Source organism: Neofelis nebulosa, chromosome 18 (genome assembly GCF_028018385.1).
Source record: "Neofelis nebulosa isolate mNeoNeb1 chromosome 18, mNeoNeb1.pri, whole genome shotgun sequence".
NCBI lineage: Eukaryota > Metazoa > Chordata > Mammalia > Carnivora > Felidae > Neofelis > Neofelis nebulosa.
In genome coordinates, this window is record NC_080799.1 from 43,424,009 (window position 1) to 43,434,623 (window position 10,615).

The window sequence follows — 10,615 nt, forward strand, 5'->3', positions numbered from 1 at the left end:
TCGCGCCCATTGGCTAGGGCCCTCTACGTCATCGCTGCGCGCCCGACAGCGGCGCCTTCCCGCTCCCTAACCCTGACGCCAGAGCGGCGCCGGCCTTAGCGGCTGAGGAGAGCGGGAGGAGGTTGCGGCGGCGGGAAGATGTAAGTTGGGGGAATCCGACCCCATCCGAGCTCCGGGGACCGCCCGCAAAGCTCGGCGGGGCGCGTGGTGGAGCCGGCCCGCTCCTCGGCCTCTCGGTAGGGACGGCAGCCTGGCGGCGCGGCACCGGGTCTAAGAAGAAAGAGTGTGGCCCGGGGCGGGTGGAGTGGGAGGCGCCGAGGCCGCGGCCCGGAAGTGGTCGGGGCCGCGGCGGGCGGAAGGGCGCCTCAGATCGTCCCCCTCTGCGGCGGGCCCTGCTAGGCCCGCGGGACTCGGAGCAGCCGGGAGCGCGGCTTCCGCCTTCGGGGCTCTCTCGCCGGGTTGGAGACCCAGGCCCGCGACGCCAGGCCCTGCCCTGGAAGCGCTCTTGGCCCGGCGCCTGGACTGGGGAGTTGTGAGTGAACGCGGACGGGGGCGGCGAGGTCGCGCGTGGGGCCCGTGTCAGTGGGTGCGGAGTGGCTTTGGTGGGGTGCCCTGGGAGACCGGCTGAGCCTCCCTTCGAGGCCATTAATTCAGACATGACTCCACGGCCGTTTACCAGGCTCCCGGGTGCCGTTTTCCGCGCGAGTCCTTGGAGATACGGCCCCTGATGTCATGCAGCTCCGTTGGACGGGTTACCCCCCACAAGGGAGGTTACGGGGAAGGTTCAAGTCCACGAAGGGAAGTCGTGGCTTTTTCTTTTAATTCGCATGAATTGTGCCTAAAATGTGCTTTTAAACGGGGAAGGTGCTCTGAAGAGTTGAGCCGAAACGCCATCTGCTCGAGGTTTAACTAATTGTTCTCTCTCTCTCTGGCTGTTGGACGCGCACCTTTCCGGAGGATGGGGGAGGTAACCAAGGTCCTGTGCTGTTACCTGAACTTGTGTGAACAGAGAGCCTCAATCTTTGCTTTCTAGCACTCGGCCACGCCCAGCAAAGTGTTCGCTCACCCTGTGGTTCTTAATTCGTATAGAGTTTAAGAATTCCGGTGGTGCTTGTTGTCACCGAGCACACGGCGGGGGGGGGGGGGGGGGGGCCGGGAGTCTGCGGTCACGTGTGCCTGCGGAGCACTTGAAATACACCTAGGCCAAATTGAAGGGTTTAAAGGCTTAGTGGGGGGTGGGGGTGCAGATATTTCACTAATGAGTTTTTATACTGATTGTATGTTGAAAAGATAACATTTGGGGTATAGCGTGTCCACTGTATTACTGAAAGTCAATTTCATCTGTTAACTTACCTAATGTGGCTGCTAGAAGATTTAGGATTTTAGCTCACACTCTGTTTCTATTGGACAGTACTGCACTTGGTGATCCTGACCGGGTGGTTCAGGGACCCCTGGTGAGCATTCAAGAGATTATGTGTGACTTTGGGAGACCAGAGTTCACGTGGGGAAAAAGCCTCCAAACATGGAAAAACGTCCCTTTCTTCTAAGGAAAGCTAACATTGATTGAGCCTTAACTAGGTGCCAAGTTTCTTTCATGAGTAATAAATTTGGTTAATGATCTTGGTGACTGTGGAGGTGTAGGAACTGTAATTATCACTATAATGCTTTTGAGAAATTGAGGCTCAGAACGGTTAAGTGACTTACCCAAGGTCACACAGCAAAGCTCTGAATTAAACAGATACACTGACTCTGGACACTTAACCAGTGAATTACACTTTCCGCTTGTCGAGGCCCCTGAGCTTCTCCAGGGTTGCTTGCTCAGTGCCCATAGCACCTTACTGTTTTAAGGCAGAACATCTTAAACGACGTTATCAGCTTGGGAAAGAGCGGCAAAGGTGGCGTTCTGCTTGCTTCTGCTCTAATCTGATCGTCCGAAGCTGGCCTTCACTCTGGAGTCACAGACTTTATTCAGGATCTTGGGCACCCCTACACAACGTGAAACAGCATCCCAGTTGGCTGCTGTGTCCAGGTTACTTGAGGAAGAGGAACTGGGAGTAGTGGAGACCAGTACCTGAGACCTTTGCTTGCAACTCAAGCAAATTGTAGAAAACCTCACTGCAAATATTGAAGTTTGTTCCAAGTAATACTCACTAATGGTACTAATGACCATTTTTTGAGCACGTGCTGCAGTCCAGACACTTTGTTGAACCTTTATGAGCAGTGCCATCCAGTTCTAGTGCCCCCCCCCCCACGCATGTGATTTTGGGGAAAAAATGTAAGCATAAAGTTAAAAGAATCGCAGTGACTACCCTCATAACCACCACCTAGATCGTACAAGTCCCATTTCTGCCACGTTTGCTTTTTATGCGTCAATATTTTTATTATATTTTGAAGTACATTGTAGCCTCTGGTGTAACACTTCTATCTGCCTATCATTAACTAAAGTTGCATTTGCAATGACTGTTTTTTGGGTTTTTTTCTTAAGTTTATTTATTTTGAGAGAGAGCAGGGGAGGGGTAGAGAGAGAAAGAGAATCCCGAGCAGGCCCTCCGCTGTCAGTGAGGAGTCTGATGCAGGCTCAATCTCACAAACTGAGATCATGACCTGAGCCGAAATCAAGAGTTGGAGGCTTAACTGACTGAACCCTCCGCCCCCAGGCGCACCATGCAATGACTGCTTTTTAAATGTTCATAGGGGAACATTTTATTTGTTTGCATTTGGGTATTAAATGTTTTGATGCTACCTGTCGCTTTTGAAATGGTTTTTGCTTCCAGTCGTAGCCTAGATCCAAAGTATCCTACGAGGAAATTACAGCAGTTAAACAAGAGATCTGACCACACCAGTAACCCTTTCAGGAGAGCCACTCTTGGGGTTTTTTTCTGTTCTGCATGCAAATGTGGTGCTGTGGTATTGGGGGGGGGGGGGGGCGGTAGAGGGCTCATCAAACCTATGAGTGCAAAATGGGTATTGTACCTTCTGTAAAATAACAGTGACGGGCGTCACCACCCTTTCCTTAAGGAAAAGACCACAAACTGAGGTGAGGGTCTACCTGTGGGGGTGGGACCCTCCCCAAGGAAATGGAAGAGGTCCCTGTGTGTTCCTGGCTTTGTGGACGCTCGCTGCTCACTGTGTTCCTTGCCATCTTCTCGTGTGCTCGCCTTTTGACTGCAAAGCGAATTTGTTGCCTTGCCAATACGTTCACTCTGTAAATCCTTTTATCTTGTTATTAGGCTGCACTTTGGCGTAAATTGCAATCGATTAGGGATCGTTTCTCAGACTCGAGTTAGAAGTGAGAGTTCAGATAAGTGAGGCCGCCATTGCTGCTTTGAACACCTCAGAAGGGGAGAATGGATTTATCAGGAGTGAAAAAGAAGAGCTTGCTAGGAGTCAAAGAAAATAATAAAAAGTCCAGCACTAGGTAATCCTTCTGTCAGATTTTTCTAGTGCTACTTTGGGGGTGCTCGTTACTAGGGACCCTCAGAAAGGGGAAGATTGGAAATGTCTCACATTCTACAGTGAAGTGTCCTAAGCCACAGATCGTTTTGTTCTGTGATCACCTGGGGTCTCTGTAGCCCTTTGGATCCCCTCCTGGGTAGTGTTGTTTCAGGGTTTGGTCAGAGGGGCTCGTGATCTCACACTCTTCCTCACCATCCAGGGCTCCCTCTCCTACCAAACGCAAAGACCGCTCTGATGAGAAGTCCAAGGATCGTTCTAAAGATAAAGGGGCCACCAAGGAGTCTAGTGAGAAGGACCGGGGCAGGGAGAAAACGCGGAAGAGGCGCAGCGCTTCCAGCGGCAGCAGCAGCACCAGGTGGGGCCGCGGGGCGGGGCCCTGAGAGCCACGCCCCTTTCTGTCCGCGGAGCCTGCCCACTGCTCTGTAGTCCGAATTATTCACACAGAAGATTGTGAGATTGTCAATGAAGGCCTTAACTGTAGCACAGTGCTTTGGGGTTTGCTCCGGTTCCCTATGGAGGATGGTGTTAAAGAATGAGACATCTGGGGGTAGATTTTTCTCTCAAGTGCTTTTTTCTTTAGTTGTGATTGGATTGCCCGAGCCTAAAGCTTGCATTTCTTCTCTTGAGCGCCAGCCCGAGCCCCTCGGTAGCCACCTTCCAGGATGGATCGGTGTTCTGACCCGCAGGCTCTTTCTGTACCTCCCAGCAGTCAAGGCTTCTGTGTGGCTAGGAAGCGGCTCCTTCCTTTCCTGCCCCTGCGCAGTTTGAATGCTGTTTTCTGTCCCTGCCAGGGGCTTTGGCTGGAGAAGGCTGGGGTAGATATCGTCCCCACCCACCCCACCCCCCGGGGTGGGGGGGACGACACGGAGGTTGGAAAATAATGAGGACAGCGGTGGCCTCTTGGGAGCATGAGCACGTACAGGCTCGTCCGTGTCTGCTGGGAAGAAGGGCTCCCCTCCGCTGCTGCTTGTGACACTTGTGTCTCCCTGGTCAGGTCCCGGTCCAGCTCTACCTCCAGCTCGGGCTCCAGCACCAGCACTGGCTCGAGCAGCGGCTCGAGCTCTTCTTCCGCATCCAGCCGCTCGGGAAGCTCCAGCACCTCCCGCAGCTCCAGCTCCAGCAGCTCGTCTGGCTCGCCGAGTCCTTCTCGACGCAGGCACGACAACAGGAGGCGCTCCCGCTCCAAGTAAGCTCCCTTCCGGCACCGCTTCCCACGGCGGGGGGTTGGGGGGGGGGGGTCTTGGTTGGGGGGGGGTTGCCCCAAAACTTGTCAGTCATCTGGGAACTTAGTTTGCAAACTGGGGGCTATAAAGTGACGGTAGCTGTTATAAAAGCAGCCTGTAGAGGAGTCTGTGTCTTACTTACTCGGATTTCTGAGGCAGAGATAACAGGAATATACTCGAACTGGTAGGGAAAGCTGCCTTATAAAAAAAACTCAACAGTAGCAGTTAGCAGCCCCACTTAAAAAAATTTTTTGACTTGACAGAAATTGTTTCTGTTGTTGTGTTTTTTCAATCAGATCCAAACCACCCAAAAGAGATGAAAAGGAAAGGAAAAGGCGGAGTCCTTCCCCTAAACCCACCAAAGTGCACATCGGGAGGCTCACTAGGAATGTGACCAAGGTGAGGGATCTCACCTCCGTCCAGTGGGCAGAGGGGGCACGTCTCTTCTGCAAATGTTTTAAATGGAAAACCAGAGAAGCTGGCCTTTGCTGGAGGTAACCGAGAACGTAGGCTGTGAGGACACTGGCGGGAGCACTGAGTCCTTTATCCGAGTTGTTCCGTGTGAGAGAGACGCCCCACGTGCCTAGCCTGTCATCGTCATGGGGTGACTTCTCAGCTCCCACACGGGTAATTGGTGGGTGCACATCAGAGTGACCCTTCTTTCCTCTAGGACCACATCATGGAGATATTCTCCACCTACGGGAAAATTAAAATGATCGACATGCCTGTGGAAAGGATGCACCCCCACCTGTCTAAAGGCTACGCGTACGTGGAGTTTGAGAATCCGGACGAGGCTGAGAAGGCTCTGAAGCACATGGATGGAGGTGGGTGACCCTGCCTGCGCCCCTCTGGGCCCCCTCTCTGCTCCCTGCGCGAGGCTAGCCTCGGCCCGGCGGAGGGACCTCTCAAACCGGTTTCCACCAGCTCCCTGCAGCTCTTGCCCGACTCCATCCTTGACCAGTGGGGGTGTGTTCACCAAATACAAGTTTATGAGATATCATTCTTGGGAAAATTTCAGCAAAAATGAATACATTAACATCTTTAGAGTTTTCCAATCTGTGAGAACTTAAGGAACGAAGGGGTTTATTTTATACAATATTATGAATGTGAATAATCCAGCATTTGGCTTTTGTATGGCAGTGTTTTCTCTAGTCCTCTCTGAGAGTCCTCTTCTGTTATGCTGACATTTCAGCATTTTTAGGTTTACTTTGCTGAACTCATACATTTTACCCATCTCTCTCAAGCTTGTATCTTAACTATTTGTGACATTTATAGCTGTTTTGTATTGAGCAGAATGGTTTTGACGGTGGCTGAGCACTTGTGAATAGTTTTGGATGGCCGGTTTCCATCTTGTCTTCACGTCTGTGTCTTTGAGGAGCGTGGAATCGGTCTCCGCCCCAGCTCGCTGCTCTTGTAATCCACGCAGCTGGGGCGGAGAGCCGGCTCCATCCACAGCACTGTGCATGGGGTATCTGGCCACGCAGGGAAGAGTCTGAACACCCCAGAACCTTGGAGTCCTCGGAAGCCTGTTACCCACTGGAAAAATAGTGTAATGGTGTGATGGCTAGTTTCCCTGGAGCCCTGATGGAGCTTGGACACTAGGAACTTTCCCTTAATGCTAAGCTAGCTCTCTTCAGTCTACTGAATCCCTTTGAGGGGTGCGCGAGTGACTCATTCGGTTGAGCGTCCAGTTCTTCGTTTTGGCTCAGGTCGTGACCTCACAGTTCGTGGGACAGAGCCCTGTGTCGGGCTCTGTGCTAACAGTGAGGAGCCTGCTTGGGTTTCTCTCTCTCTCTCTCGCTCGCTCTCGCTCTCTCTTGCTCGCTCTGCCCCCTCTGTCTCTCAAAATAAATCCTAAAACATAACCAGTCGTTCCCTTTGAAGTTTTTTAGGAGTTCGTCATGAACTGTGCCCACCACCTCTTGATCTTAACCACACCTTCATTTTAGAGACTGTCAAACATGCATCTTTGAGAGCTGGAGCACTTGCTAAGAATTCAGGACACTCGGCCACGTCTAGGGTGTGCATGGTCGTAGCCCACGTTTTTTAAGATTCTGGTAGGATCTGTGTGTGTGTCCACATACTGTACTGCACCCCATCGAGTGGAGCAACTCCGTGCTGGCTCCAGGAGGAATGTGGAAGAGTTTGGCCTTTCCTGGCAGCTGCCCAGAAGAGAGAGTTGTCTTCATTGCTGTATGATCGGTGTCCTTGCCCGATCCTGATTGGGGCTGGCCTTAGCAATGGGCCATGTGGAGGCAGGGGGTGCCTTAGGCTGTGTTTACTTAAGTCTCGTGAGTGCATTCTGAACACAGGTCTACATGCCTGAGCCACCTCCTTGCCATCTCTGCTGTCGCCTTGAGGGTAGGAGCTGAGAAGAGGAGAGAGGGCACACGAGGGCTGTGCTCGGTCCCCTGAGTGGTGCCTGGACCACTGGTGGGCCAGGGTGCGTGCTCCCCTGAGGTTCCTGGGTCTGCGCCTTGGTCTCCTTTGCTTGCTTTTTCTGAGGCCCCGAAGGCTCCTTGGCCTCCATCCTGAGCCGCCTCCCTTCACTGTTTTCATTGGCTACATTCACATACGTGGCTGCACTCAGAGTCCCCTCCCCAAGGCACTTTGTCCACACTCTGAAGACTGACTTGACAGCTGAACCTTGGTTTGGTTTAGCTCCCCTGCCCCCGTAGTACTTTTCTTCTTCCCGAGCCACGATGCAGTCATAGCTCATCTAGAAACACGGGTGCCGATCATCTCTCCCACCCCATCCACCGCCACATTGTAGCGACCTGGTGGCCCATCTACGGTGGACACTGCCCTCGTCGGGACCCAGCACCCAGAGGCCACCTTCTGGTCCCCTGGGAGGAGCCCTCTGAGGAAAGTATCTCCACGGCGGGTATCAGGCCCCCTGGCTAAGAGGCCACACGTCTTCGAGGGCGGTCCTTCTGGATCTCTCACATTTCACCCCATCTGCTTCCCTCAGAGCCCCCACAGTGCTGCCCCTCCTCTTGCCTGTCCCTCCCAGCCTTCTAGAGGAGGCAGCTTAGTGCTAGGCCCACCTTCTGGCTCAGGTCAGGGCACAGCCCTTCCCCATCAGTGAACGGGCTCAGGTGTCCACTTGGATGCACTTCCCTTGGTGGCTGCTGTGCATGAGGGGTCTTGGTGCCTCGAGACTGAGTTCCCTCGTCGCTTCCACGCCGTATGCACGTTTCCTGGCCAGACCACCCACAGTAGTGACTGGGTGTGATATTTTGTGACTTGATCTTTTTTTCAACAGGACAAATCGATGGCCAGGAGATCACCGCCACCGCTGTGCTGGCCCCATGGCCGAGGCCACCGCCCAGGAGATTCAGCCCTCCCAGGAGAATGCTGCCTCCACCTCCCATGTGGCGTCGGTCGCCCCCACGGATGAGAAGAAGGTAGGTCTGTTTGGAGTCTCCCAGAGGACTGCTTGAGGCCTGTGTGGGTTTATTTCATTGACACACACAGCATGATGGTGCTGACCTTGGAACCCTGCTCAGCCTGTGGGCTGGGATGGGACGGCCCTGTGGGGGCACCGCTGCGGGTGGCACCACTGTTCTGGAGTCTGGGTCCTGTCCCCTTCCTAGCTAACAGGACAGGAAGGCTCAGGAGAGGAGTTTGAGTCAGGTGAGGGAGGGGCTGTCCCTGGGCAGAGGCCAGAGCCCGGCCCTCCTGTGCTGGTGGTGTCGAGCCGCCCCGTGCACGGCCCTCAGGAAGGAAGGGCTCCCAGGCGGTGCCGTCAGGGAGCCATCCTGGCTTAGAGCGTTGACGTGTGCAACTCCACAGAACGTTCCTTCCAGAAGCCAGCTTCGCCCTGCGGCCGGAGACGCGGAGCGGAGCTGTGTCTGTGGTGCCAGCCTCGGCGTCTGACTTGGTCTTTCCTCTCCCCGCAGGTCGCGCTCCCCGAGACGCAGGTCCCCGGTGCGCCGGCGGTCCCGCTCGCCCGGCCGCCGCCGCCACAGGAGCCGCTCCAGCTCCAACTCCTCCCGATAAGCAGGCCACCGGGGCTCTGCACCCTGGAACTTCTGTCCCGTCCACTTCAGTTCGGTCACTTGTGTAGCGGCAGGAGGATTGGTAGGAGAGAAATTCCTCACTCAGGGCAGGCTTCGAAGGCAGCGATTGAGGCGTTTCCTCTGAAGGCAGAGTTCCAGCTGCAGGAGCGTTAGTGGCTTGGGGTTGTGCCTGTAAAGACGCCCGCCAGGTCTCTGGCTAGAAAGCTCCCACGTTCGCAGTTCCTCAGAGTCCATTCAGTGGCAAAGCCAGCAGGGACAACGCAGGGCTCCGGGTGGCAGTGCGGCCCCAGCCCCGGGGGTGGGGGCCGGGCCAGTGGCCTGGTCGTGCCCGAGCTTGCCGGTCTGCGGGGTCCCTCAGGAAGGGGCCTGCTTTCCGTGCGGCTGCTGATCCTGCTGGCCTGGCCCTGCTCCCCCTGCTCCGGTCCTCCTCCGATATCTACAGTCAGACACCCTGTGTTCATCACCGGAAATGGTTGTTTTTACATGTACTCATGCACACACACCGCATCCCGCGGCCCCCTTTCTCTCTGCACTTGGTGAACAAGTTGAGAGCCAGCTCCACAGGGCCATCAAGGACCCCCCCCCCCCCCCTTGTACCTGTCATTCACTGTGGTCTCGCAGGTTACCGTGGCAACGTGTACATTGCTTTTTTGGCTTTTATTGTACAGTCAGTACTATAAATTTGTTGTTTTAAGTTTTGTAACTTGTAGCATTTTAGGCGCTGTTGTGTCTGTACTTTGTTGTGTAGAGTGAAGGGATTGTGTTGAATAAACGGGATTACACTGCAGACTGAGTACTGGCTTCGCTGCCCCCTTCCTGTCTGTGACCCCAGAAACAGCTTCACTTCTGAAGCTAAAAACTTCAGGCACTAAAAACACACGACCGCATCTTGGTTCATTTCCGCAGGCACACTTGCAGAGTCTGAGCAGAACAGCCGGTCAGCACGCCAGGGAGTTGGGCAGATCCTGCGGGTTGACCTCCACGGAGAAAGAGATGCTCTTATCACCTTTATATTCCCAGGAGCTTGGCATTTCGCCTGTCCAGAAACCGATCTCCTTGGCTGCTGCTATGTTAGTCAGCCACGAAATAATGAAAAAACGGTTTTCCACCTCAAAAGGCGGTTGTGTTACAACGAAGACTTAGAAACTGTAAAAAATTGAGGTTTCAGTCACCCAGCCCTGAACTTGGCCCTTCCTGTATCCGTATTCAAATGGGATGTCAGCGAGACCACGTCCTGCCAGGCAGCACAGTGGCTTCCTACACGGCAGGGGACACCAGTGTTGAGCGGGGACCCTTTCGGTGTTTCCGAATGCAGGATAGAGCAAATAAAATCAGGTGCTCCCTTTGCTGTCAAGGAGGCAGTGGCACCGCGGTCCTGTCAACAGTGTGAGGGCACCTGTTTCTGCCCACCAGCACCGCCTCCACCTCACCCCCCCCCTTCCTCCCCCCCCCCTCGTGGCACCCTTTTTAGTCCTCGGGCTCTGCAGGGGGGCGGTTTTGATTTGAGAAATGACCCTGCTGTAATCCGCCTGCTGGGATGCCCGGGGCTGCTACCCGCAAAGGCCCTTATGGCCTCAAGCTCACGACCGACTCCGGGACTCACACGCTCCCTGAGTCGTGCAGTCACCCCACCCCCCATCCGCAGCTGTCGCTGCCTTGACCTTAGCTTTGGTTGGTGGGCAGCGTGGGAAGCGTGCCAGCCTCCCAGGGGTTCAGACGTGGGTGGAGGCGAGCGCGGTGGGCTCCGGGTTTGTGAGGAGAGTTCGTCCCAGACAGGGGCCCACGCCAGCCCTCCCGCTGCCGCCACCTAGCGTCACTGCGGCCCTCCCCCAACTCTCCTGCTAACCACAGTCTCGGCAGTGCCCCGCCCTCGACACCCGACACGCCAAGTGGGGCGGGGCTGCGGGGGCGGGG

At 54.9% G+C, this 10,615-nt stretch overlaps 1 protein-coding gene and 1 long non-coding RNA gene across 6 annotated transcripts; one reads left to right on the top strand and one right to left on the bottom strand.

The window, feature by feature from the left end:
• The first annotated feature begins 8 nt into the window (after positions 1 to 8).
• RNPS1 (RNA binding protein with serine rich domain 1) lies at positions 9 to 9,488 on the top strand. Of its 5 annotated transcripts, none has more exons than XM_058709943.1 (8): positions 9 to 140; positions 3,231 to 3,418; positions 3,656 to 3,811; positions 4,451 to 4,642; positions 4,976 to 5,078; positions 5,350 to 5,503; positions 7,945 to 8,086; positions 8,582 to 9,488. In XM_058709943.1, the coding sequence occupies exons 2-8, from the start codon at positions 3,348 to 3,350 to the stop codon at positions 8,679 to 8,681; spliced, it is 918 nt and encodes a 305-aa protein (XP_058565926.1). In that variant the 5' UTR covers positions 9 to 140; positions 3,231 to 3,347; the 3' UTR covers positions 8,682 to 9,488. The 5 variants fall into 5 exon arrangements, with proteins under 5 accessions (XP_058565926.1, XP_058565931.1, XP_058565929.1 ...); XM_058709946.1 differs by having other exon boundaries at positions 104 to 236; XM_058709947.1 differs by lacking the exon at positions 9 to 140 and adding an exon at positions 400 to 532.
• LOC131500662 (uncharacterized) lies at positions 9,340 to 10,615 on the bottom strand. Its single transcript, XR_009256411.1, has 2 exons — positions 10,363 to 10,615; positions 9,340 to 9,678 (listed from the first exon to the last, which is right to left on the bottom strand). It is a non-coding gene; the product is annotated as an uncharacterized LOC131500662 (long non-coding RNA).

Bases quoted from the DNA above. Each gene is read 5' to 3' on its own strand.
- RNPS1 (XM_058709943.1), top strand. From the start codon at position 3,348: ATGGATTTATCAGGAGTGAAAAAGAAGAGCTTGCTAGGAGTCAAAGAA. The intron at 3,812-4,450 runs GTGGGGCCGCGG...CTCCCTGGTCAG, and splicing joins AGCGGCAGCAGCAGCACCAG to GTCCCGGTCCAGCTCTACCT. The intron at 5,079-5,349 runs GTGAGGGATCTC...TCTTTCCTCTAG, and splicing joins TCACTAGGAATGTGACCAAG to GACCACATCATGGAGATATT.